The sequence below is a fragment of the Penicillium hispanicum genome (assembly GCF_028827665.1).
Source record: "Penicillium hispanicum strain IBT 35686 chromosome Unknown utg000007l_segment0_segment0, whole genome shotgun sequence".
Classification (NCBI taxonomy): Eukaryota; Fungi; Ascomycota; class Eurotiomycetes; order Eurotiales; family Aspergillaceae; genus Penicillium; species Penicillium hispanicum.
Genome location: NW_026623199.1, coordinates 1,045,664 through 1,071,900, shown reverse-complemented (window position 1 = coordinate 1,071,900; position 26,237 = coordinate 1,045,664). Strand labels below are relative to the sequence as shown.

Sequence of the window (26,237 nt, the reverse complement as noted above, 5' to 3'; positions counted from 1 at the left end):
GAATGATAAACAATGGTATTGTACTGCAACTCCTAGGTATCCTATGCATCTGATGGAAGAAGAGCCGCAGCTCACGTTGAACGCCTCTATCCGGTGCGGGAAAAGAAATGACGCATATGCAGAGAAAAAAAAAAGGAATCGTAAGAGAATGCAAGAAACAACGAGAACACCAGTCGAAGAAGCAACAAGACCAAATAAACTCGACATATTAGAAGAACATGGCTGCATGTGTGATAATGGAACTTGGGGGCAACCGTCCGGGCTCAATGATTCCGCCTCACACTGCGTGGACTCTTTCGCAATCCCTCCGGCTGGCTATGCGGAGGGGTCGCTTGGACCTGAATCTCGACCAGAGGTTCAACCCGGGGCTCCTTAGCCGATCCTGCCGGCCTTGCCGGGCCCGAATCGCGGACTTCCACGATGTCAGTATCAGCAGCTTTGGCAGCTTTCTTTCCAGACCTAGTGCGACTCGACGCCCCTTCGTATTTGCCGATATCCCTTTGACCATCGCGATTGGGTCGAATATCTGACTCACTGGGCAGAGACTTGGATGGCAATGTTTCTTGGCTATCGGGAACCTGAATCACCTCCTCATCATCAAGTGGACTTGGCTGTTTTGTGGTTGGCGCAAATTGTTCGCTCGTCTCGTCAGTCGAACTCGGAGCAGCAACCGAGCCTGTGGGCATTAGCCGAGGCTCATCAGGAGTGGAGCCTTCCTTCAGCTCATCGGCATCTGGAGAATCTAGAGCCGTACGGTCATCTGGAACATGTTCCTGGTGCTCTTCCTCAGCCCTAGAAGAATCCGTGTGTCGTGGTGGCTTTGCGTGCGTCTGGTCGTTCACATCTGAACTCGATGACGATGGCCCCAGCAGGAATGAGACGGGTAGCTTGTCTGCCATGAGAATTTGCTTCTCAGTCGTCTGGGCTTGTTCGTCGTATAATTCATCGAGAAAATCACGAAATCGGCGTCGAAGAAGGCCAGATCCCAGCGCGGGCCAGTCAGTATGCGCGTCCATCTCACGTCGAAGGCTTTTCTTAATGAAAGAATCAGGGTTCTGAATGAATTTCTCCACATAAGCCAGCAGATATAATCCACAGTCAGAGTAGTTTGGCTGCAGCGGGATCTGACGAGCACGCATGCCCTTGATGTCCCCAGAGTTAATTTTAACGCCGCGTTTCGACGCAGCCTCCTCGCAAACGTATTCGCGCAAGGACTTGATAGTGGGCGAGCGAGCCAGGTCAAGGGAGTCAAAAGTGATAATAGTCGGCTGAAAAGGATCCAGCTTGGGTCCACTGCGTCCCTTCTTCTTGGTTGTACCAACAGGTTGCGCCACAGTACTCAGTCTCTCCTCAGCACCAGCAGACTTTGGGCTGCGGAAAGGGGAGAGCTTTAAAGCAGCTGGGGTCTCTTCAGTATCAGGCCATTCGTCAGCTGACGTGGGTTCCTTCTTCTTCTCCTTGTCCACTTCGCCCTGCGTCTTCCTTCCCTCCTCAATGGTCATCGATGCAATGCCTTGGCGGGTCTCTTGTGAAGTTGGTGATTCTGAAGCTTGTTTCTGCTTAGTCTCCAAGTCGGCATCAGGACTAGCATCGTGGACTGGAGCTGGAGCTTGCTCGGGCTCTGGAGATTCGAGAATCTCTTGCACCTCACTTTCCGGCTGGTTTGAAAGCTCTTTGTCGCTTACAGGGGCAGAGAACTGCTCAGCAGGCACCGCGGACCCGATAGGTAGACTCGGCAGGTTGCAAATGATGGCAACATACCAATGCGCATTCTGGTTGATGGGAACAACAACGTAATCGTAGGTGAAGAGGTCAACGTTCCGTGTCCACTTCTCAACACCCTCATAATTGATGCCGCGACCACTTCTCCGGGTATTGGAGAGCGTTGCAAAAAAATAAGAGTTGAAAAAGTACACTTTTTTCGCAGCCTCCTTGTTGGTACGTTCGAGATGGTCTTGTAGAAAGCGCATATAGAATCCAATGAGATTGTCGTTTAGGAACTCGTCTGCTCGGAGTCGGTCTCGGTCTTCAACACTAACTTCAGCCCTTTTCTTCCCAGCGGGAGGATAGACCAGGGGTTTCTGCCAGATACTTCGAGCATCGTCATCTTCAGGGGATGTTTTGCGAGAGAGGCCAGGAGATATGTCTTGGCGACTACTTGAGAGTCGGGTTGTACGGCGCGTTGTTCGTGTTTCTCGCCCTGGGGATTTTGCTTTCCGGAATGGCTTCACAGGAATTTCGACGGCAGAGTCCGAATCTTGTTTGTGTCCCCCAGGGCCATCCATACTGGAAGGCTCTCCGGTGCCGTTAACCTTGGCTCGTTTGTTTCCGCTGGTCTCACCTGTCGAATCCTGCAGAGAGGAAGAGAGCTTTTGACGCACAGACGAATTAGCAACCGGTCGAGGCGTTGGCTCGACAAGAGATGAATCCACGAAGGTTCTCTTAGGGCGATTTCCATATTGGCTCAGCTCGTGCTCATGATGGCTAAAAGCCTTGTCCATGTATGACATGCTTTTGTCGACAATCTTGACTTGCATGCTCTGGAACACCCGGACAAAATCTTTCTTCTCATCTTGCAACAAAAATTCAATGTCGATTCTGCTGCCCGGTGCATCGACATAATGGGAGAGTTTCAATATCACTTTGAGACTCGGAGGTTCGCCACGCTCAACCGCGATGACGTTGCGCAGAGGAATTTCAAAATTCTTCTCAGGTCCAGCAATGTCTTCACCAAGCGTAATGTTCTCTTGTCCCAGCTGAATGGCTGCGCTCTTCCCCTTAACATTGTTTTTCCTAACGGGGCCAAAGCCAAGAGACAGCACCTGGAACGAACGCGACATTGAGCTCTTGTGGCTGCGCTTGGTCTTTTTGAGACCTTGACGTGGTAGCGCCAGAAAGTCAGTAGGCTCAATATCAGCAGGTGACCGTTTCCGGGAGGGAGACACGAGATGTTCCTTGTTGATATTCCCTCGGATTTGGTTGGATTTTTCGTCCGGGTGTTTTGGTAGTGGCTGAGTGGTAGCTTCGCCTTGTAATTCATCGGGGCTTTCTCTGCCATCGGATTCACAGCGGGTCGCATTCGATAAGAGCGGCTTGGAGGGCCTAGTATGTGCTGAAGCGCGGTCCTTGGTTACTGGTATTTCAACACTCTCAAGGTAAGCTTGCCCAGGTTGATCCGATTTGACGGTTTTGTGAGAGGACTGGTTCTCTACATTGATACCTGAGCGGCGCTGCATGGCAGCCCGCAAGGTGAATCTCTCTTCTTGAGATTCATCGGAGAATTGGCGACGCGGCAATCGTCGAGGACTCGGGTTAATTCTGACACTATCCTCAACGCCCCGGTACTCGTCGTGATGAGAACTCAAGCCATTGTTCTTGGACTTTGTTGAGAATGAGCTCGAACCCGGAGACACTCGAGGGGCTTGATACGCAGGAGTGAATGGATCGCTCACACCGTCATTTGTGAGACTCGATCCTTTCCGCACATCTTCATGACGCCGGCGCTTGTTCGGCCGGGTGGAGTCTTTGAATTCAATGGGATCATCTAGTCCGGGCAAATTGCGATTCGGCTGAAAAGCAGCTTCCTTTGGCTTCCCTTGCGCACGGATTGGACCACTGCCACGTGAGTTGGAAAGCCTGTCCGTAGGCTTGAAAGCGGCGAAGGACTATCACCCCTAATGGTCAGAAAAGAAAGCCCATGCCAACGGAGGAGAAACATACCCCTGGAGTCTTTTTGTGTTTCTGGATCGTTGCCCCAGGTGTGATTGATACAGCGTCCTTGTCCCTGGAAGCCACAAGTCAACCCCATATCTTCCTAGGCCACGAACAAGCTAGCATACTTATAGTCCCTAGCCCCCAACAAACGAGCCTCATCTTGACGGGCTTGAGCATCGGGCTGTTTCTGGTCTTTGCCCAACATCTGCGGGGAGTCACCCGGTCTGGATTCGGAGCGATGTATCAGTAAGTGCCTGCCGGCAGGGCCGCTCTGGCGGGGTGATATCTACCGGGCAGAAGGGTCTATGAAGATCCGCGAAGTCGGCAACCGCAATTGTCCACGGGCGGTTGCAGGTTCAAGCGTAGATGGAGAATAGTTGGCATAACTCTGAGTGGTCTGGCAGGGCAATCAGTCTTCGAAGAAGAAATATCCGGCGGCCGCGGTAGATAATAGCAAGAAAAAGTAGAAAGATAGGAAGAGCAGAAGCTTCTAATACAAAGCGGCAAGCTAAGAAGAGGAGACCAGCTCCAATCCAAACTTTTCACGAAGCACCAAATGAATGAAGCAAATAGAGGGTAAAGGAGGTGTGAGCGGGGACGCGTTCGGTGGAGTTGAGATCTTGGGGAGGCTACACACCTGCAACCGAGCAGCAGGATCACGAGCAGGCTGGTTGAGGGGATCGGCGAGCTCGTCGTCTTCGGAATCGGTGCCAAGGGAGAACGTACTCCTGGCTGGATTTATACGGTAGGTTGGGGATGGTGAAGTGCGGCGTGTGGAGAGTGAATAATCACGACGCCGTTGGCGATCGACAGGCTGGCGGCGACGGGGTGAGAAGCCGGCGAGAATATCGGACAAGCTGCCAAAGAACGGCATCCAGGCAGCACCTCGACTATGGTAGAACCGTGCGCAGCATCGGTCCCATCCTGCGCAGGGTTTTCCTTCTTCCTCGCCGTCGAGTATGCGAGCTCGTCGTATCGCCTATCGCAGGGCGGTCAGCAAGTGGGTGCCTATTTTGTCAGGCAGGATCCGCAGTGTGCACAGCATGACTTCATGCTGCATCTCTGCTAACTATGAACTCGTGTTGGACCTGTCTATGTTTCCCGCAAAGTAATTTCATCTCCTTCAAGAAGCAGCGATTCCCAGTATGCTCATATTCTACGGTGACCAGCAGAATGTTAAATAGTAAGGTACGTACCTAGTTCAAAGAATATTTCGTCTGCACTAGACCAGTACAGCATATAACGAGATGTATGAATCACAGCTGCCATCTAAAAACATAACCCTGGTGATTACCTAGGCCATTTAATGGGGGAAATACAGAGACTTTGAGTATCACAGTGCTATCATGGATGGTGAATTTGGAGCCACCCATAAGAGAAATGAAGAACAGGCTACATAACACAGTTAGACTGGTAGAACTAACATCCGGGCTACCCACACCATCTGCAGATAGAGCCGCGTTTTCCACATAATGAGGAAGACAAAAACAAACATCACGCATGAGCTCGAAGGCAAAAAAAAAAAAAAAAAAGAAAGGAAAGAGATAAGGAACAGACATAATGACTCAAGGCATAAATCAATTCAAAACCGCTGAGTTCGCCTCAATGCCCCCATCCCCCCAGTAACCCAAACGCGTCCCAATGAGTTGTCGTGCATAAAAGGTGTTTTTTCGGCTTTACTATACAGGGCTCAAGGCCACGGTCCCCGGTGATATTCACGGAGCCGCAACCCCCTTGGCTTTGTCAGAATCATCATGACCGGGGCCACGCCGCCGCTCTGATCCTAGGTGGCTTCCGGGGTTGGCAGCTGCGGCTGCAGCTTTCTCCTGACGAGCTTGGTCAATGGCGGAGCGTTGAGCGATGCTATCATCATGGCTCTTCCAGACGATGCTGGTGTCGATCGGGAACGCAAGCAGGCGCTTGATCGTTTCTCTGCCAGGTCCATTAGCATACTGAGAATCTTGGAACAACCAAGTTGTGCAGACAAACCTGATCTTGATGTTCCGCCCGCCGTCGATTCGCGTCCACACACTCAACACGTCCTCGCCACCCCGTACGCTCAGTACAGCGCCGCAGACCTCATCTCCGGCCTCCGCAAACTGATCACCCACCATGGCCAGCAGCAAATCTTCCCAGTAGCGGTCAGCCACACCCTTCTTCAATCGAACAATCCACTTGCCACCCCTTTTGTTGGCCTCGTCCTCCCACACAGGTCGAATCCCTTTCTTGAAGATGTGATAGTCCGACACAGTCGGGAGCAGCGACGGTCGCTTTAGGTGAGAATAAACTGCCCAGAAGCTTTCCACTGACGATATAGAAGCAAGTGGCACTGTCGACTTTTCGTAGTCGGAGTACTTCGGCGTGGGAGGACGGTACCAGACAATCCAGGTCGACTTAAGTGGGTGCTCTCCCAGACCAGGTACGGAGGAATTGGCCAGTGCTTTGGCTCTGACGTCTTCCTCATGCTCAGCCGGAATATCGCGTCTCTCTCCAGGCGTCTTTAGCTCCGAGGAACCGCCAGGTGTCTTCGGGGCACCGAACGAGGCAAACGCACCAGAGCCCAGGCCGAAAGCGGACGAGGCATTGGTAGATGGCGAGGAGACACCAGCGGACAGCGGGGATATTGCGTTAAAGGGATTCGAGCGGCCATGGGAACTGTCGGGGCCGAAACGTTTCGATGAGCGGGGCAACTCGACGCGGGCACCGTCTTTGCCGTCCGTCCCGGACATAGACAAAGACAATTTGGAAGTGCTGATTATGGAAGAAGAGGCACTGGATTAGTGATGAGGTAGCAGGGAGTAGTTGGAGACTCTACTTACTTCGCTCGGCGAGTCCACAAGTTGGCATTATCCATCGCGGCGGGTGAGACTGCCCGAGACACGAGCGGTCATCCGGGAGAACAAAGAGCGCGGAAAAGACGACAGGGCACACCAGAGCCACGATCACAGAGAGCAAATCAGCAATAGAGATGGGTGGCAGGATTATGTATTCCCAAGAGAAAAACGAGGAATGAGTGGAGGGAGGCGGAGGATGCGGTCGAGGTGGCGGGGGAGGGCTGAAGGAGGTAGTAGATTCCGGCGCAACGAGAAGAGCCCAGGAAAAAAGAGGAATTCAAGAATCTGTTTCAGGAGAGCTCGGAGAGTGCGCACACGGGGGAGAATGGGTCGTTGGCAGGTGAGTGAGGGTCTGATGAAATGGAGACTCGAAAGACTGGAGAGTAGCTCCATCGCCGGCCGCGGGCCAATCAGCTCCCGCTTCGCCTGCCGCCCGCACCATCTTTTTTCCCGAGTGCCTTTTTCTACGCGCCGTTGCGGCCTTCTCTTTTTCTTTTTCTTTCTTTACCCAAGACCACCAACTCAAATCAACGCCGGCGTTTTACTTCTCTGCTTGCCCCGGCGTCTCCGATGTGTGTGTCGAGATCAAAAATTCACATCTAAAACCATCATCACGAGGGCTCTTACGAGCTACCCATGATGCGTTGATGACCTGAATGAATGAGACATTCTCTTCGACCTTGCTGTTTCTTTTTAGCGATTGACTGGTAGGGTATGTTTGATAGCCATCCAATCCAAATATACTTTCCCATCTCCGAGTCCATATCCCCTAAATGAAGAAATCACTTGAGCTCTCTGGTAATCCGAGGTCTCAGCCGCCTTTTCTACCGGGCTATTCGCCCCAGGCTGGTTGGGCGTGTGGTAAACTGGCAAAGTCTGATTGCAACGGGAACTCTCTGACAGATGTGAATGAATCGAAATACTCTTGAGCATATCAGCTAACAAATGGAGGGGGTTCGTAGTATTGTCCATTTCCTCCTTTTCCGCGCAACAACTGTGATTTGGTCCCAAGCCCCAACTTCAGAACAAGTCGATGTCAGCAATCGGATGGAACGATAAATTAACAAAGAACAAAGCCCCTCTACATATCCTTGCAGCTAGGTCAATGCAAACGATTTTTTTGGAGAAGGGCATTTTTTTTATGGTTAGCATGGGCAACTAAATTACAAACAACAAAACAAGCCCAATCAGTTCCCCGATGATGAGATTCCATGAACGTAGATGCAAGCCGCTCCCCCAGCCATACCCAATGCCATAACTGAAAAAAGTCCGCGAGAAAAAATCATGCCAGATGCCAGCCACCAATTCAAGCTTGCGCAGTAGGCCGATCTCCTGTATCTTGTCTCACACGCTTGGAGTCCCGATCACTAATAGGCCCAGAGGCTTCCATCTTGCGCTTCTCTCGGTCCTTTTGGTTCTGATACTCTGCGCGTCGCGCTTCCTTCCGAAGGGCCTTGGACTCAAACTCGTGCCAGTCCCCTTCCATGTTCTCCAACCTGGTCCAATAGTTAGCGAATGCAGAAGAACAGATGCGATGGCTATAATACTCACTCGATAGCTTGTTGAGGGGTCGGCTCCTCAGACACAAAGTAGGGATGCTGAAGGACCTCCTCAGCGCTGGGTCGTTTTGCGGGGTCGTACTGGAAGACCTGAGAGATCATATCCAAGGCAGCTGAGCTTAAGACATCGCGATATGTGTCCTCAAAGATGCGCTTCTTGCGTTCAGTCGGCCGCATCAACTGGAACCATGGCATCTCCACATAATCCGGCCACTCAGTCCGAGTCGGAGTACCCAAGGAGTTGTAGAGCTTGTCTAGCTGGCTGAGCTCGCCGCCCTCACCAGGGAACACCGCCTTTTTGGTGAACATCTCCATGCAGACACATGCAGCACTCCACACATCAACAGCGGGGCCGTACCGGGTCTCTCCCAATAGGAGTTCGGGGGGACGATACCAGATTGTGATCACACGGTTGGTGTAATCGAGCTGTCGGCTTTTCGAGAAGAAGCGGGCGAGCCCAAAGTCAGCGAATTTCAGGAGGCCTTGATTGCTGATGAGGATGTTGGCAGCCTTGATGTCTCGGTGGAGGACGCCGCGGTGGTGGAGATAGTTCAATCCTTCGAACATCTGTTTGGCCAGATCCTTTTTATGTGCCAAGGTGAGGGAGAAGGTAGGGTGATTGATGAGACCAGTCAAATCATGAGAAAGGTACTCAAAAACCATAAAGCACTCATTCCTTTCGACCATAACTTCCAAAAGACTGACCACATTGTGATTGCGGAGATGTTGGAGCAACTTGATTTCCCGCACTGCTGTGACCGGGAACCCATCCTTCTCCCCCTCCATTCGGATTTTCTTCAGGGCAACTTCGCGTTGGGTGTAAACGTGTATCCCCTTGAAGACTTTGCCATAGGTTCCGGCACCGATCACAGATTCGTTACCGGGCTTCCGATAGTAAACAGAGTCAGCCTTAGAAAACTCCTCGGTCAGTGTCGGTCGAGGCTTAATACGAGTGAGGATTTTCTTCTGCTTGGGCGGTGGTTCTCTCGGTGGTTCTGGTGAGGGTTCCCAACGACGATCGTTTCGGAAATCTGAGCGTCGGTCACCCTTAGGTCTATCCCGACGCTGATCGAACCGGCGATCATCCTTGCGATCTCGGGGCTCACGGAAGACTCGCGAGTCTCGGAAATCTCTGCGGTCTCGGTCGCGGTCTCGGTCTCGGTCACGGTCCCGTCCACGGCGCTCAAAGCGCGACTCGGGCTTGAACTTTGGCATTGGGCCGTTGGTCAAACGGTTTCGAGGAGTGGGAGGGTCAGGGACACGAGGTGGCGGCCCACGGACTTGCATCCGCTGTGCCAGATCCGGAACAGGCTTGGGCGCAGGAGTCGGCGTAGTCTTAGCCTTGAAAGTAAAACTGAACTTTCCGCCTTTATCTGCCGGGGTAGAAGTCTCCGGTTCACGAGCTTGGGGCGGCATGTTTTTCAAGTCGTTCTGAGCATCACCACTCTCTTGCTCCAGTTGAGGCCGGTCATTGTCTCGCTCGACATCCCGAGTCGCAGGCCTGAAGTAGTTGTCATGCTTTGGTGCCCTTGGTGAGAACGGGTCGGCTGCAGACGGTGGTCTGGTAGGAGGGCTTCGAGAACCGCGAGAGGGCAGACCTGGTGGGCTTTGTTGACGGCTATGGCCGCGCGGTTCGGACGCTGTCCACTGTGAACTATTAAAATGGCCTCGCCCGCCACGGTGTGATGGCCCGTTATTGTGAGGATGAGAGCCTGAGCCTGAGAATCGACGGCCGGGGCCTTGATTGGCATGGCCTCCTCGGTAGCCAGATTGGTTGCCTCGGTAGGACGGCCCGCCATAGGAGGGGTGAGAATGGTGGTTTGATGGGCCGTCGAATGGGCCAGCGTGCATTTGATATGGCTGGTCCGGTGGTGCATTCTTGGAATAGTAGATGTCTTGCCGATAAGGTGGAGAGTTGCTATTGAGATTGCTAATGCAGCCTTAGTATCACATGTCCAAATTCATATCACAATCTGATCAGTATTTAAGACTCACCTCGAACCGGGGCGTGAGGGTTGCCCAGGCCAACCTCCTCGGGTGTTGGAGTGCGGAGAAAGTGGTTGCGGTGACCCGTGATGAGAACTCCTTGGCGTGAACTGGGGTGACGTTGCATATGACTTTGTGTCAAGATGCGACCGGGATCCTCGGCGGCGTTGCTTAGTATGCAGGTCCGATGGACGCGTTCCATGCGTGGGGAAGCCGTCTCGCACGTTCCCGCGCCCTTCACCATGATGGCCCATATGGCTGTCATCAAAACCTGGAACTGGACGGGGGGGCGACGGAGGCCGAGCCGGATCGTTCACAACTGACGGAATAGGGCGAGCCGAATCCACTGTCTCCTTAGCTCGTGAGGTGGACGAGTATATCGATGCTCTCGAGTTCACAGACCGCGCAGAGTGTCGAGATGGCGAGCGAGACCGATAACGAGAATCTCTATCACTGTAGTCGTCGCCGCCACCACCACTGGGAGTTTGAGACCGTCGATGAGGGGATGGACGGCGATTCCCCCAATCCCGCCTAGGTGACCTGGATTGGCCTGGTCGTGGAAGATCGGGACGGCGGCGGTCTTTGCCCCGGCGATCCCGTCCCCGGTGAGGAGATCGTCGCCTAGACATGCCTGGCCCTGGGAACCGGCCCCGATGTTTGTATGAGGGGCTACGGTCGCGTCGCTCGCTGTGCTTGGTAAAAGAAGATCGACGAGGCGGAAAGGGGCCTGGTTGGCCACGAGGGGATGGGCTTCGGGTTCTTTTGCGCTTGGATGGGGGTGGGAACGGAGATTCGTCTCGTCGGAAACCTGGGCCGTCTCTGTCCAAAGGACCGGATAAACGCGAGTTCCAGTCAGTAGATGATGAAGGCCTGTTGCGGATGGATCGGTTTGATTCGTAGAAGCCTGGCGAAGGACCAGGGGAGCCGTGTGGTGGAGATCGGTCCAATGCAGAGTCACCCATGTCGCGAGATGGATCAGGGCCAAAGCGGGACACAGGTGCAGGTGGCGACCGGGCTGGATAGTCAAGATGGCGGTCGTTCGGGCGGGGGTAGCGGCCTCGTTCACGATGGCGACTCCTACCACGGTCACGGTGAGACCCTCGACCTCTGCGACGGTCCCTGTCACGGGGATCGCGGTCTGGGTCGCCGCTCCACTGGTCTCTCAACACCGGACTCCTATGGGACCCAGCCATGAAGTCGACGCCAGTAGCATCTGTCTCTGGGCTAGAGATGGAAGGATGAACAGGGGTGAGCGGAGGACAACACCCGATAGTCGAGAAGAGCGCAGTGGGTGGAGCCGGGGTTCAATCGTGAGCGCGTTCTCAGGCCGAAGTCTTTTGGGTTTGGGGGGGATGTCGGAGGAGGAGTTTTTCCGGACACTGTGAAGCGGATGAGCAAGGGGATGAGATGGGTGCTAATGGAGACGCACCGGATTGAACGTGCACATGGCCGAAACCATGCACTGTAAAAAAAAAACAAAAACTCTACGACCGCTTCGTAATGGTGATCAAGCAAGATCGAAGTGAGGGGATGTTGATCCTGTGGGCGAATGTCGCCGTGCGGCTCTACAACTGGACTCGGAGCAGAAAAGAGGCCGCGCGGGAACGTTGACCTGGTGGCCCCGAACGTAGTCGCTGGTTTGCAAGCTGGTGTTGCGTTCACGACGTGAATGGCTGGTGCTGCTCCCTGCAAAGGATCCGCTCCACGATGTCAAAGCTCCCCTGTGCGCAGGTTCGAGGCAGGGTGCTTGGTGTGCCTTTCTTTCATCTCTTTTCTGCACACAGCTCAAGGATCACAGGGGTCGTCACCCCACGGATCGGTCTATCTACGTACTGCATAAAGCTTGAATCGCACCGTAATCAACAAATGGTGCTGCAAAAGCCCGGATAGAAAACCAGATAACCGGGCGGTCGCCGGCTAGCGGATAGCCACAAGCCATCGCTCTGTCCCTCTTGATCAGGGCACTGCTGTGTCTGTCAGAGCATGGATAAAGAGGCACATGTCGCAGATTGGCGGTTGGTTCCGCTTCACAATCAGTCCCACCCAGTGTCACACTGGTATCATGAGAAATGGCGGCCAGGTCGTAATATAGATCTTGAGCTCATGCGGGATAAGACCCAAGTACCGTCTATCGCAAGTACGGTCATGGTTTACAACGGGAGAGTACCCGGTCATGAATCCCCGAAGAACAGACACATCATCGCCAGGCTAGATGAGGCTGGGGGCTGTGTAGAATGAGGAGCTTCCTTCGCTCACGGGTTCAGTCAATCCCCACCAGCTTCCAACTCTGAACTCGAAGTGGTTAGGTGCATCAGATCGTGAATATCCGCAAGTTTCCCACAGTCCAGCCAAAAACACCAGGTAGTGGAAGAGCGTCAGAGGATTTCTTGGACAAGCGAACTAGGTGGTCCAGGTCGAGATCTGATGGGCTGAGAATAGTCAAGAACACGCTATCCAAAGTACCCAGTAGAATAGAGATGGATGCAACACGGTCAGTTCGGCGATGAGTCTTGGGGAGAGCATCCAACAGGGCGGCCCAGCGATCACGCCGCTAACACCCCTTTCCCAACTGGCGATCTCATGACGACGATGAATTTCACACAAACCGTTGGTTAAAGAAGGCTGTTTGCATTTGGAGTAGCAGGTGTATTTCTGAGACCCGGTGGTGTTGAAGGCTGCCCACAGTGGGCGAAACATGACCTGAAGCTCAGCCCGTGAACACTGGCATGATGTGGCTTAAGGCACCAACTTCACACAAAGGGAGATCGGCGAAGTGAAGGAAGCTAGGAATGGAAGGAACCTAGATAGTCTGAAAGAAGAACTATCAGGAAATACGCCACCGTTGGTCCGTACAGCGAGTGGGACGTAGAGGTGGTTGTGGAAGTCATGTCAGCCTGAGGTCGCAAGCCGACTTCCCGCTGCGGAGTAGGGTCATGTGGTCATTGTCATGTGACCTGCAATTTCCGGAATGGGATGGGCATACTACAGAGCAGAAGTTTCTATTATTGCACAATTTCATGCTTACTTCAACTCGAATCAGATGTTGACGACGCATTTTGTAAAACCTCATCATTGGAACACCCTCCCTCCTTTTTTTTCCATGTTGCCCACTCTTCGGCCGGTCTTCGAAACAACCCCATCCCCATTCCGTACGCGCCAGAGGTAGTCATCATCGATCACTTCAGGGAATAAACGAGAATATGTGCTCGTCTATTGATGTCTGAAAGTCATCTTCAATCATCATCAGTCCAGTCATGTTCGGGATAATCATCTGCTCCATAGGGCCCAAATTCGATCCACTGCGGCTGATCGCCCAGAATCTCAGGTTGCAAGAAATCGCGCACATAGAAGTTGGTGATTATCCGCTGTTCCTCGGCATTCGCAAAGAGACTCGCATCGTATGGCTGCTCAGTGCTGTTGTGGGAAATCGACTGGTCAGCTCCGCTGACACCAGCTCCGTTCACCCTAGATTCATGCATATCTTCCCCCTGTTCACTCCCAGGAAGTGCCGGATACCACGGACGAACAGGCAGAGGCTCGAGGCTACCCTGATACTTGGCCTGATGAAATTGGGGAATAAGGCCTCCATGGGAAGTAGCAAAAACCACCGTCGGGTTACGATACGATCGACGGATTCCATTAGGACCAACCTGTTGCTGGCGAGAACGAGGACCGTGCATGGGTTCAAACTTGTCGGTGGTAATGCCGGCAATCATCTGCTGTCGAATGAGGTGGGCCTGCAGTCCCTCGTTCGGGGTGTATATGGCACGTCGTGGGGCCGCCTTCGACAAAAAGGACATCAAATCGGCCACTCCATCTGCTCCATGCTCGATATCCTCGAGCCGGATATCCTTGAGCATCCACTCAAACACGTTGAAGTTCGCTGCTAAACCCAGAGGCTCGTGAGTCAGCTGAGGAGTCTCGGGGTTTGGTGTAGCCTTCGGTGATTGAACATGCTCGGGACTGGGAGGGGCCTGGAGTAGCTGAGAAGGCACTTGTTCGGCGGTGTTTTGGGAGTCTGCACGAGAACTGGTCGTTGCCTCATGCTTCTCAGGAACATCCATATCCATCTGGGCCGAATGAATTTGCTCTCTCTGGGGCAAAGGCATTCCAGACATGATGCTGGGGGGATTCGCAAGTCAGTCACTTTCGTGGATCTCAGATATGCTTGGGTTTGGGGATTCTTGCAATCGTCTTGGCTTGAGGGCCCAGGCTGTGGGTTGGGGAAAGGTAGTTGAAGCAACTTGCAAGCTCAGGTCACCAAGTCGTCTAGGGAAGGGCCAATAGAAGGTCTGTGGGGGCTCTCAGGAAAAAGCACTGGAAATGATATTGGAGTGAATGTGCTCACGTTATCTGTAGCCGAATTTTGCCTCCTAAGAAAGGGAACCCAAACGTATCAGCATCAGCATCAGCTGAAGGAGCAACAGAGACCGTAAGAGACATTTTCAGGATTCCGAGAGTACTTACCGGATTGAATAAAGACGTATTTTCAGACGTGTTTAGAGTGACAACAGGAGACTTGCGAAGTTCAGAAACTGCAATGAGATACAAAGTATTCACTTGACACAACAAAGTGAACAGTCCATATATGTCGTCGACGGCAACAGTCTGCTCGCTTAGTCGTTGGCAGTGAGCCAGAGATCCACAACAATAATATCCAGACAGCATATGCCAAATGCAAAGCCAGTTACCCGAAAGCCATAAACTCTGAAAGGGTTCTTTGTTGACGAAGTTGCCTGGAAGCTAACTGTATTGATTCTTGAAACCCTCGAATCACAATAGCAGAAATCAAGATGTACATGTATTCAGTATGTAGGTTCAAGACATATACAGATAATGTGGCCATCCACGCCTATTACCAGGGTGTTGAGAGTACATTGTAAAGCAAGTGTTGAAAAGTGTTGAAACAGCCTCACCGGCGCCGCCAAGAGGTTTTGACTCACCATAAACAATCAAACTCCAAGAACCAGTGTAAGCACAAGAGGTCCCCATGTGGGGTGGTGTTAGTCTAAACAATCATCAAATGAAGGGGGTTGTCGTCGTCATGCTAAAGTTAGAGAGACCTTGCAGGGGTTCCAACAAAAAACTGGACAGAACAGGTCAAAAGACTGCAAGATGTTGGCATCAGACGAAAGGGTGTCTGGGTAGACACTGCCAACATACAAGATGCAACAGAATCGGCGTCAAATGGAACATGAAACACAGGAACAAAAAACACGCTACGGGATGAGACTCAAAGCAAAAGCCAACATAAGATAGACCTGTTGAAAGGTGGTCGCCAAACTCCAGATTCGTAACTGCAAGATCCGAGCTTGAGATCAAGCTGAAAGATCATGGCACTTGGGTTATCTTCGGTGCAGGAGGGTCAGGAACTCTTCTCGGGTCTTGGCACTCGACCGCATGCACCCCAACATGCAGCTGGTGGTCGTCGTGCTGCCAACCTTCTGCACACCACGCATCACCATGCAAAGGTGGGAAGATTCCATGACAACACCAACACCCCGAGGCTTGAGCACCTCTGAAATAGCCAAGGCAACTTGCTTGGTAAGACGCTCTTGAACCTGAAGTCTGCGAGAGAACATCTCAGCGAGTCGGGCCAGTTTGGAGAGACCAAGCACCCGGCGATCCGGGATGTAACCGATATGCATCTGCCCCACATGGTCAGTGTTGGTCGCTAGAAATGTATGCAAGAAACTGTACCTTTCCCGTGAAGGGAACCATGTGGTGTTCGCACAGAGAGAAAACATCAATATCTTTCACAATCACCAGCTCATCATGGTCCTCGTGGAAAACAGCTCCGTTCACCAAGTCTCGGACATTCTCCTCATAGCCCTTGGTGAAATAGAGCATGGCCTTGGCATATCGCTCCGGAGTCTCACGTAGACCCTCTCGCTCCGGATCCTCACCAACACATTCAAGAATTGTCCGCACAGCCCCCGCAAGCTTCTGGATCCGCTCTTCGTTCTCTTGCGGTGTCGACTCCAACCGCTGCCGTGTTCCTGGGCCTACAGATTATAGGTTAGAAAGGTGATTGGTATGGTGCAGGACAACCATGCTGCCACTTACAAGGCCAACTGAGACCATCAAAGTCGATCGGTGGGTTCAGGGTATAAGGGCTAGCGGGGCGGCTGGCCGTTGCCGGCGGGGTCAATGGACCACCTTCATCCCGGGGATCACGAGGCGGGTCATTCAGGGTAGGTCGGCCACTGCTCAGTTATGAGAAGACATCGCAAAGTGGGGATTGGTTTCAGCTTACCGCAGAGTCATTGTACTGTGAACAGCTCCCGTTTCATTGGCAGCGGAATCAGTCGTGGGGGCGGCAGATGACGCCTCCTCCTCGATTAAATCAAATTCGGCGGGAACACGGGGAGCGAACGAGGAGCGAATGGAAGAGTTGAGGCTCTCACGCTCACGGCTGTCCCGAACGCGAGCGCCTGACCCGGGGCTCGTGGACGAATGGAGGGGGGAGCTACCGTTCAACATGTGCGACGGAATTGCCGACGGCTTTGGGGCTGGGGGAGAGGTTCCAGAGCCCATGATGTGGTAATTGATAGAGATACTTGGGGAGGATGAAGAGATCGACCAACGTTGGAGTGATCGATGTAAAAAAGTCAGCCAAGCATGGTCAGCATCGCCATGATGACTCTACTTTTTTTTTGGCGCAAAGGTAATCCGAAAAGGCGCTAATCCCGATTCGCAACCTCATTCCCCTCATTTTTCCCGACACCGCCTGCCGCTTCAGCCAATCACCGCTTGCGACTAGCCGTTGCCCGCGGGGGCCGTTTGGACCGTTTTAACCATGGACTCTACATATATATGTATGGATCCTCGACCGTTAGAAAGAGGCAATGGACTCACCATCATGTATCGGGTACAACTGCATGCTATGGCTTCTTTCTCAATTTGTTTGTGTGGGAAGGATTCGCATGCTTTTTTTAGGTGAAGTACAAGAAATGCAGGTAGATATTTTTTTAGCCCCACTGAAGCAAACATATCTAGCTCCAAAATCACGCCACTGTCATGCCTGACCTAGTCGCGAATCGCAATCACTTGACATAGATAAATGAATAAGACAGGGTGGCACCCTCCATACACAAACAGACCCCCAATATTTTCGAGGCTTACACCTCTCGAGATTGCAGAGAGTTATTGAGCTGGAAAGGTCTATTAAGTATTCTTTTTGAGTATTCCTCATTATGATGAACCGGAAGATTCGCCGATAACTACACCGGGAAAATACCACTAAGGGAACATTGAAGCAGAGAATTGTGAATAGGACAACGATGGAAATCAGCATGCAGATCATGCTTCCAACTCCTCTGTCGGGACATCTTCCAGATCCTTGCCGACAATGGCATCAGCCACCTTCCACACCTGCAACAGGTTGTCCTCGGCGGCCGAGCACAGGACCCAAGGATCACTCAGGTTCCAGCTGAAGTCAGAAATACGGTTGGTATGCCCACCGTGCATGAACAGCCTAGGGAAGAGTTAGCAACTGGGAAATGAAGTTCAATCAAAAGAGGGAGAACATACAGCTCCGGTGGGCCGTCCTGGGCGTCTTCCGGCGTCTGCTCTTCACCCGCCCGGCTGAGATCCCAAAACATGATCTTGCGATCGTAGCTGGAGCTTGCAAGCACGGACTCCTCAAAAGGATGCCATGAGATTGACTGCACCGAGTCGCTGTGGCCCTCTAGTGAGTGGAGCTTGGTCTTCAGGTTCCGCAGATCCCACAATCCAATGGTCTTGTCTGCAGAGCCAGTGGCCAAAACTGTCTCCGCCGCAGGGTTGAACGAGATCGAGTTGATAGCATCACGGTGCTGGCCCTCGGCTGAAGCGGCAGCCCGAGTCGTGTCCGCAGCACGAACGTCGAGAATCTGGAGAGTGATATCATCGGAGACAGTGCCGATGAGGGACGAATGGAGAGGATGGTGCTGGACATCATTTACAATTGACGAGTGGTGCGTATAGGTGCGAGACGGCCGAAGTGCTTTGTTGCCCTTGGTGTATGTGGTGAGATCCCTACACTTGACATTAGTATTCCGCCCGCCCAAAAACTGAGAGCGCATCAGGTTATTTGCTCACCAGAGCCGAACCGTCTTGTCCTCACTGCCCGTTGCAAGGTGGCCGGCTTCATGGGGGTTCCAGCTCAACCCAAAGCCTTCAGCCTCATGACCCAGAAGCTCCATTTGAGGATTCACCGTCCCGGTGGGCATGCTAGGATGCTTGGAGCGATCCCAAATCATGACCCGACCATCAGTACACATTGTAGCAATGATATTAGGGTTCTGTGGTTGATAGCGAGCCTTGTTGACTTCGCCCTTGTGGTCGATTTTCTGGACGATGTTGAACTTGATCTCCATCTGGGGCTTCTTAGACCCCCCACCGTAGCCGCCAATCTCGCCTTTGTCCTCATCATAGTCCTCTGGGTTAGGCACATTGGGATTTGGTAGCTGGACATGGGCAATTTGAAGGTAGTTCTGGGCATCACCAGCAGTATGGGTGCCGATGAGAAGGCGATGAGTAGAGTAGGGCTTGTCAGGGACTCTGCAAAGCGTCCTCGGTTAGACCAAGCTTTGAAACAGGAAGTGGAGGTGGTCACACTGACTCTTGCTTGTCTGGCAGCCACTGGGTAGTAAGGGTGGGCCATTCTAGAGCTGTGCTCAGGATCATATCGTAAAGAAATGGCGCGTTCTTCTTCCATGTCTTGTATTCTGTCCCAATTCCCGTCAACTCTGGTGGTCACATCAAGTGGCAGAGAGAATTGGCACTATGGGTACCTTCATTGATGATCTTCTCGCTGCTGTGCTCCTGTTCCTTCTCATGATCCTCCACCACAGCTGCGCACTTGTTAGATTGAGATTTCTCATGGCCAAAGAAAGATATTGCAAGCTCACCAGTCTCATCCTCGTATGGTTCCATGGCTGATCTGGGTATCAAAATTGGGGACAATGCGACGAAAAAGAAGAAGAGAGAACAGATTCAATGTGCAAGAGAGGTGAAGGGCGATCCAAACGCGACTCTCCCACGCAAACCCGCGTTAATGGGCAACCGCAGGCGCTAGTCCGTAGTTGGCAACCACAGCCTTGGCGATGACTCGATGTCGGCAACCTTCAACTTCCGATTTCCAACCTGCTCGAGTTCATTCCTTTTGCAACGTGGGCTTTGCTCTGTACCTCAGGCGCGAAATCGTCGTGAGCGTTTTTACATCCTCCTTTTCTTATCACCCCTCACCTTTTGGATGATACCCTTTCGGTCACAATACTATTGTTATTCCTCTGACGACACAGCTCTCATCCTTCCTTCCCGGCCATACCGGCGACCGACCCTACCTTTCTAATCGAGAATTTCCACCCTTTGCGTGGTTGACTTTTAATCATGGGTGTTCCAAAGTTCTTCCGTTGGCTGAGTGAGCGGTACCCCGCTATCTCAATGCTGATCGCAGAGAGTCGCATCCCCGAGTTTGACAGCCTGTACCTCGACATGAACGGCATTATCCACAACTGCACACACAAAGACAGTGATTCCCCGACATTTCGTATGACGGAGGAGCAAATGTTCATTGCGATCTTCAACTACATTGAGCACTTGTTTGGGAAGATCAAGCCCAAAAAGTTGTTCTTTATGGCTGTTGATGGTGTCGCACCCCGCGCGAAGATGAACCAACAACGGGCCCGTCGCTTCCGGACGGCGCTGGACGCTGAAAATGCCAAGGAGAAGGCTATCCAGCAGGGACTGGAGATGCCAAAAGAAGACCCCTTCGACAGCAATTGTATCACACCCGGCACTGAATTCATGGCGAAATTGACGCAACAATTGAAGTACTTCATCAACAAGAAGATCTCAGAAGACACCGACTGGCAGGGTGTGGAAATTGTACTCTCTGGGCATGAGGTCCCTGGCGAGGGTGAGCACAAAATCATGGAATATATTCGGCGTGCGAAAGCACAGCCCGACTATCATCCCAATGTGCGCCATTGTCTCTACGGCCTCGATGCCGATCTGATCATGCTGGGTCTTCTCAGCCATGACCCCCACTTCTGTCTCCTTCGAGAGGAGGTCACGTTTGGTCGGCAAGTATCGAAGAAGCCCAAGGAACTCGAACATCAGAATTTCTATCTTTTGCATTTGAGCATGGTTCGGGAGTATCTAGAATTGGAATTTCAGGAGCTGGAAGAGGAGGGCGCTCTGAACTTTCCTTTTGACATGGAACGTGTGATCGACGATTTCATTCTCATGGCGTTTTTTGTTGGAAACGATTTCTTGCCCAACCTGCCAAATCTACATATCAACGAGGGCGCACTTGCGCTCATGTTCAAGATCTACAAAGATGTCTTGCGGAAGATGGGTGGTTATATCAACGAGGAGGGTGTGATTAACCTGGAACGCCTGGGTATTCTTGTGGATGCGATGAGCGATTTTGAGCATCGGTTCTTCGAGGCTGAATACTCTGATGCACAATGGATCAAATCCAAGAAGAACGGGAACGATGGCTCTCTGGAGCTCCAGTCGCAGCCGAAGGAGTTGACTCTCACGGGTGCACAAAAGGAACTTCTTAAGAAAATCAAGAAGTTTGTATTGAACCGACCCGGAAAGGGATCCGAAATGAGACCTTTGGACTTTCCTCCCACATTGCCGGCTCGTGATCGGGCATTCGTTGAAAAGCTCGCGGACGATCTTCGTCTGCCTTGGTCTACGACTGAGAATGAGAATGGCGATCGATTTATGAGACTCCAGCATCCGCAACCACCGACTGACAACGATGACGACGATGAAGATGAAGATGAGGAAGCATCCATGGCTGTCCAGCGTATTATTCGAAAATACGAGAAGGCTAAGATTCAGGACATGACTGCCGAGGAAGCTCAGCAAGCAGCTGAGAAGAAATACGAGGCCAAGTTTCATGAATGGAAGGATAACTATTATCGGTCCAAATTCGGATGGGGCCTTGACAACGAGGAGGAGATGAAAAAGTTGTCAGAGAACTACGTGCAGGGACTGCAATGGGTGCTGTTTTACTACTACCGTGGAATAGCATCGTGGCCATGGTTCTTCCGTTATCACTATGCACCCATGATTTCCGGTAAGTGTCCGACCTGCCTTTGGTCCCATTTTATATTTTATTGACAATAGAACAGATGTGAAGAAGGGTCTTGGTGCCGATATGAATTTCCGGCTTGGAAAGCCCTTCCGGCCATTTGATCAACTAATGGGTGTGCTGCCCGACCGCAGCAAGAAGATTGTGCCGCCTGCTTACTGGGAGCTCATGACCTCACCGGAGTCTCCTATCGTGGACTTTTACCCCCGTGATTTCGAGCTGGACATGAATGGGAAGAAGATGGAATGGGAGGCCGTGGTCAAAATTCCTTTCATTGATGAGAAGCGACTCTTGGATGCTCTCAAATCTCGCGAGATGCTCCTGAGCCCCGAAGAAAGAGCTCGGAACGACTTTGGAGCTAGTCTGAAGTTCACTTATTCCCCCGATGTGAATTTCATATATCCCTCCTCCATGCCTGGCGTGTTCCCAGATCTCCCGAACTGCCACTGCATCGAAAATGTCTTTGATCTCCCCACAATGGAGGGACTGGAACCGTATCATGGACTGATGGATGGAGTGCAGTTGGGCAAGGCGGCTCTGGCCGGGTTTCCCAGCATCAAATCGCTCCCACATGTCGGTCAGTTGGGATTCCATGGAGTTTGTGTTTTCCAACAGGACAGCCGCAATGAAAGCCAGGTCGTTACTCTTCTCGACCCAGGAAGCCGTTCCAGCATTGAATTGGCGAAGGCAAAGCTCGGAATGCGAGTGTACGTTGGATACCCGTTTTTGCAAGAAGCCCTTGTGATTCGTGTCTCGGATGAACTATTCGACTACATTCTTCCTCCTGGTGAAAAGCATGCTGTCTCAATTCCACACACGCCTCAGCAAATCTCACAATGGAAGAAGAAGGCAGACAAGATTGAGGGCACATACAGCAAGCGACTCGGCATGATCATTGGAGATGTTGAGTCCTTGGTTCATATCCAACTGCTGAAAGGAATGGCAAAGACCGATGAGGGAGCTACTGTGAAGGAGTTCGCGGATATCCCAGGACAGGAAACCGACTATGCTCTTCAGGTTATTGTTGATGACGTTCCTAATCCTGATGAGCGCTTCATCGAGCGGGGGGCCCTGCCCATTGAAGAAGAATTTCCGCAAGGCTCTCGTGCCTTCTTCCTCGGTGACTTCAACTATGGGCGACCTGTTCATATCACTGGCCATGACGGAGGCAAGGTGGACGGACTCATTGCGGCCGTGAAAGGCCGTGAGCTCGAATTTGGCAAAGAGCGTGTCAAGCAGGCCGAGCAATTCTGCCCTTACATGCCCTCCTACGCCATAGCTCGCAGTTTGCGTCTCAATCCGTTGGTGCTTGCGAAGATTACCTCTTCCTTCTCCGTCGACATTGATGGCCAACGTGTAAACTTGGGACTCAATCTCAAGTTCGAGGCCCGGAAGCAAAAGGTTCTAGGATACTCACGTCGCGGGGACTCTGGCTGGGAGTTTAGTCAGAAGGCAGTGGATCTGCTCCAGCAGTACATGATTACCTTCCCGGAGTTTATCGCTGGTATCCAGCGTAACCCTCAAAATGACCGCTATTCTCCAACCGACTTTTACCCCGAAGAGATCGCGCTTCTGAAGATGAAGGAGATTCGTGACTGGCTGAAGTCAATGGAAGCAAAGAACTTCGAGAGGGTTCCTCTGGACGCTGAACAACTCGACTCCGACATCGTTCAACTCATTGAACAGGATGCCGACAGGCTCATTCAATCTCAGCCGCAAATGCAGCCGAAGAAGGTCCGTGGTGTTCCGCGGAGCGCCCTTCTTCGACCTGCCGACGTCGAGCATCGCTTGGGAAACCAGACTTTCAAGCTTGGAGATCGAGTAGTGTATGCTCAGGATTCCGGCAAGGTGCCCATTGCTACCAGGGGTACCGTGGTTGGTCTCACCAGGACACCACGAACTCTCCTGCTTGACGTGGTATTCGACGCCTCGTTCATGAGCGGTACGACGCTTGGTGGCCGTTGTTCGCCATTCCGTGGACAGACAGTTCTAGCATCTTCCGTTCTGAACGTATCTTACAGACAGCTCCTTGCTTCGTCCCGCGCTGCAACCAGCCAGCAAGCCCAGCAGCAGCCGATTTCTTTGACAGTTGCTGGGTACGGTGTACCTCTTGGACCGAACGGACAGGGCCAGCTGAAAAATGCTCCGGCCCCTCCGCCTCTCAGAGGATCATTCCGAGGTGCTGTCTCTGGTCAAAGCGCGGCCCGAGGGGGCCGTGGCGCATTTACCAACGGTCGATCTGTTGATCTTCCCTTCCGTCCTCATGTCAATGGTGGTCTTGCACGCGGACATCGTGGTCGAGGCAATGCCAATGGGACTCGCGGCGGCCGAGGTGGACAGCAATACAACCGGGTCGGATATACCTCTGTTGAGAACGGTGATCCCACTGAAGGTGTCGTTCAAAACAACCCGAACTTCCGGCCTCAAAACTACTCGCAAGTGCCTCCACCGCAAGGAATGGATCAACGACGCGGTCGGGGACGCGGTCGTGGAAACGGATTCCGAGGCCGTGGCCGTGGTCGAGGCTCCGCAGCTGTGAACAACTAGTAAACAGATGCAATGTGATTCTCCTGAAGGGAATGACAGAGCCCTGGTAGCTGGCATTGTACGTATAGTTTTTTTTGATGGTGGTTTCCGGCCATAATTGATGAATGTGGCGGGTCCATCCTGTGTCTATTGAACGAATGCAAGGTGAAAATGACACCGTATCTCAAATATTTCCTCGTAAACTGCGAATTGATCATCGAAGTGCTAAGGACCCTCTGTTCTCAAGCACGAACATCACGTATCCATAAGAACATTCTCATGTTATGCAGCATCCTCCCAACCCACCACTCAGTGCTCAACCGACCTCTTCCGAAACAACACTGGCGTACTCGTATTGGGCAAGATATGCTCACCAACAAGAAAATTGGCCGGTCTGCGTCCCGTAAAATCATCATCGAACTTGAACTCGTAGTCCATGATGATCCGACTGAGAATCGCCTTGATCGTGTTCGCAGCAAAGAACCGACCCGGACAGGCCTGCCTTCCAACTCCAAAGTGCATGTTGCTGGCACTGATGCTCACGAAGCTAGTCGATGTCGACGGAGCCAACGAGGTGGGATGTTGTTTCTCACTGCCTGTGTCAGTGGAAGACGCATCATCAGCTCCAACGAGAGCATGTCGATCTTTGGGATCCGGGCACCACCGAAATCCATCGAAAACCTTCGGGTTCGTGATGAAGGCTGGGTCTTTGCTGATGGGACCGGATGGGAAACAGATATGGGTTCCCCTGGGCAGTTGGATGCCGTCTGACAGGGTTAAAGATTCTTTGACGATCCGGTGGAAGGATACTTCACGAATCAGCACCAGCTTCAGCATGACATGGCGGCCGGATATCCCAAGGCACCAAAAACAGTAACCAGAAGCAGCAGTAGAAATGGAAAGGGGGACGGCGCACATTCACCTGGTGGTCCAAAGCGCTGCGACTCACGAAGAAAACTATCGAGTCGGCGCTGGGCGTCCAAAGATGCCTTGGTCGCATGGTCCCAGCCACTACTGAGAGTGCGATTGATCTCTTCACGCAGCGGAGCAAGATACTCAGGCCTGGCAATCAGGTCGTAGAGAGCATGGCACAACGCCATGGAACTCGTATGCACGACCGCTAGGCTCATCAGTAGTAACATATGATGCGCGAGCATCTCGGGATCCAGATCCTGCTCGTCCTCCGCCATATCCATCATCCATTGTAGGAAATCGTCTGGCTTGACATACTTAGGGTTATCCTCGGCCTTACGGCGCTCGATGATCATCGGCGCGAAGAGGTCCTTGACGAACTGCAGTTGTTGTTTCATCTGCCGAACGGGAGGGAGGAAAGGTGCCACAAACGGCCGAGCAAAACTAGGGAAAGGGCGCAGAAGGAGGACTGTCAGTCCTACGTTGATGGAGTATGCGCTTGCGGTGTTGAGCCATTCTTCGTTGCGGCGGAGGGCTTCGCCGGCCACCACGCGCGAGGTTGCGCGTGCGATCAGTTGGACAAACAATTCATGCGGCTTGACGGAGACCCAGCGGTCTTTGCTTAAGCCAGTGATGTTAGTATAGGTTTCACTTTGGACGAGGAACACTTGATAGTAGGATGCTTTGTTACCGTCGCATTCTGGGAGTGCGGCGTCGAATGCATATCGTAGCTCATCGATGATCCAAGGGGTCACTCGGGCTGTTGAGAATAGTAAGCCAGTGTCTCCTATTGAAATCAATGGACCGTAATGCATCTCTTACTAAGGCTTGGAGTCAAGCGCTTGCGAACCGTCATAGATGGCAGATAACTGCTGATCACGATATTGGTATAGTCACCCAGCGCGTTCTGATCCGGCAGTGTAAGCGGTTTCTTGCACCAACACTAAACAGCGAGGAGGCCCCATACCTCATATTGAGCATCCAGTGAACTAATGATCGCCGGCGGCAGATGTCTCAGTTCTTCTAGATACTTGACTGGCAAGACGACTATCTCTCCATCACCGGTCAGCACACGGAAGGGGCTGTTTCTATACTATTGGTGGTGTCAACGACGTCTTTGAAATACGACTCTCAAAAGCCCAAACCTTTTCATATCCCCCATATATCATAGACGATGCCCTTGGGTAGAAGATGAGCCGATTGAAGATGTCTGGTAGATAGGAGCTATATCTGACAATGGGAATGTGCTTGAGGCGGGGATCAGTCTTCCTGAGAAAGAGGAAGACTACAAACATCACCCCAAGGAGGGGCCATAAAATGGAGCTAGCCATCTGCGAAGGAAGTATGAGGGGCAGAAACCAGACTCCTGGGATTCCAGGGAAGATAAGGAAGCGCGGGTGTGTGATGGATGGAGGGTGGCACAAGATAGAATCGGATAGTATTCGGTGGCACGCAGAAGCTTCTTAAAAAGGGGAGGGAGTGTGGAGAATAAACAGAACGGGAGGGAGTAAACGTAGCAAATGTCTAATGTCTCATTGTTGAAAATCTTTTGAGAGCACGGTTCGTACAGCGTTTGTTAAGGACGTGACGTCGGGTTTTAACATAAAAGGC

The 26,237-nt window shown here is 52.2% G+C and overlaps 8 protein-coding genes across 8 annotated transcripts; 1 reads left to right on the top strand and 7 right to left on the bottom strand.

Annotated features, from left to right (window-relative positions):
- Window positions 1–263: 263 nt before the first annotated feature.
- Window positions 264–3,919, bottom strand: N7459_008184 (uncharacterized protein; the record flags this gene model as incomplete). The annotated part of the gene is made up of 3 exons (XM_056947352.1): window positions 264–3,665; window positions 3,721–3,784; window positions 3,840–3,919. The coding sequence occupies 3 exons, from the start codon at window positions 3,917–3,919 to the stop codon at window positions 264–266; spliced, it is 3,546 nt and encodes a 1,181-aa protein (XP_056796862.1).
- Window positions 3,920–5,429: 1,510 nt separating this feature from the next.
- N7459_008183 (eukaryotic translation initiation factor 4E) lies at window positions 5,430–6,568 on the bottom strand (the record flags this gene model as incomplete). The annotated part of the gene is made up of 2 exons (XM_056947351.1): window positions 5,430–6,486; window positions 6,534–6,568. The coding sequence occupies 2 exons, from the start codon at window positions 6,566–6,568 to the stop codon at window positions 5,430–5,432; spliced, it is 1,092 nt and encodes a 363-aa protein (XP_056796861.1).
- Window positions 6,569–7,854: 1,286 nt separating this feature from the next.
- Window positions 7,855–11,316, bottom strand: N7459_008182 (putative protein kinase; the record flags this gene model as incomplete). The annotated part of the gene is made up of 3 exons (XM_056947350.1): window positions 7,855–8,044; window positions 8,100–10,037; window positions 10,103–11,316. Coding segments are annotated over 3 exons (3,342 nt in total), but the record flags the coding sequence as incomplete, so codon positions are not given.
- Window positions 11,317–13,326: 2,010 nt separating this feature from the next.
- On the bottom strand, window positions 13,327–14,211 carry N7459_008181 (uncharacterized protein; the record flags this gene model as incomplete). The annotated part of the gene is made up of 1 exon (XM_056947349.1): window positions 13,327–14,211. The coding sequence occupies one exon, from the start codon at window positions 14,209–14,211 to the stop codon at window positions 13,327–13,329; it is 885 nt and encodes a 294-aa protein (XP_056796859.1).
- A 1,227-nt stretch (window positions 14,212–15,438) lies between these two features.
- Window positions 15,439–16,630, bottom strand: N7459_008180 (GTP cyclohydrolase I; the record flags this gene model as incomplete). Its single annotated transcript, XM_056947348.1, has 4 exons — window positions 15,439–15,741; window positions 15,794–16,098; window positions 16,160–16,299; window positions 16,350–16,630. 4 exons carry the CDS (start codon window positions 16,628–16,630, stop codon window positions 15,439–15,441), a joined length of 1,029 nt encoding a protein of 342 aa, XP_056796858.1.
- Window positions 16,631–17,395: 765 nt separating this feature from the next.
- On the bottom strand, window positions 17,396–19,012 carry N7459_008179 (WD repeat RBAP46/RBAP48/MSI1 family protein; the record flags this gene model as incomplete). Its single annotated transcript, XM_056947347.1, has 6 exons — window positions 17,396–17,570; window positions 17,627–18,112; window positions 18,176–18,637; window positions 18,699–18,825; window positions 18,871–18,930; window positions 18,988–19,012. 6 exons carry the CDS (start codon window positions 19,010–19,012, stop codon window positions 17,396–17,398), a joined length of 1,335 nt encoding a protein of 444 aa, XP_056796857.1.
- A 456-nt stretch (window positions 19,013–19,468) lies between these two features.
- Window positions 19,469–23,735, top strand: N7459_008178 (chromatin-binding exonuclease XRN1; the record flags this gene model as incomplete). The annotated part of the gene is made up of 2 exons (XM_056947346.1): window positions 19,469–21,173; window positions 21,229–23,735. The coding sequence occupies 2 exons, from the start codon at window positions 19,469–19,471 to the stop codon at window positions 23,733–23,735; spliced, it is 4,212 nt and encodes a 1,403-aa protein (XP_056796856.1).
- A 288-nt stretch (window positions 23,736–24,023) lies between these two features.
- N7459_008177 (cytochrome P450) lies at window positions 24,024–25,957 on the bottom strand (the record flags this gene model as incomplete). The annotated part of the gene is made up of 5 exons (XM_056947345.1): window positions 24,024–24,542; window positions 24,593–25,386; window positions 25,449–25,533; window positions 25,594–25,719; window positions 25,772–25,957. The coding sequence occupies 5 exons, from the start codon at window positions 25,955–25,957 to the stop codon at window positions 24,024–24,026; spliced, it is 1,710 nt and encodes a 569-aa protein (XP_056796855.1).
- Window positions 25,958–26,237: the final 280 nt, after the last annotated feature.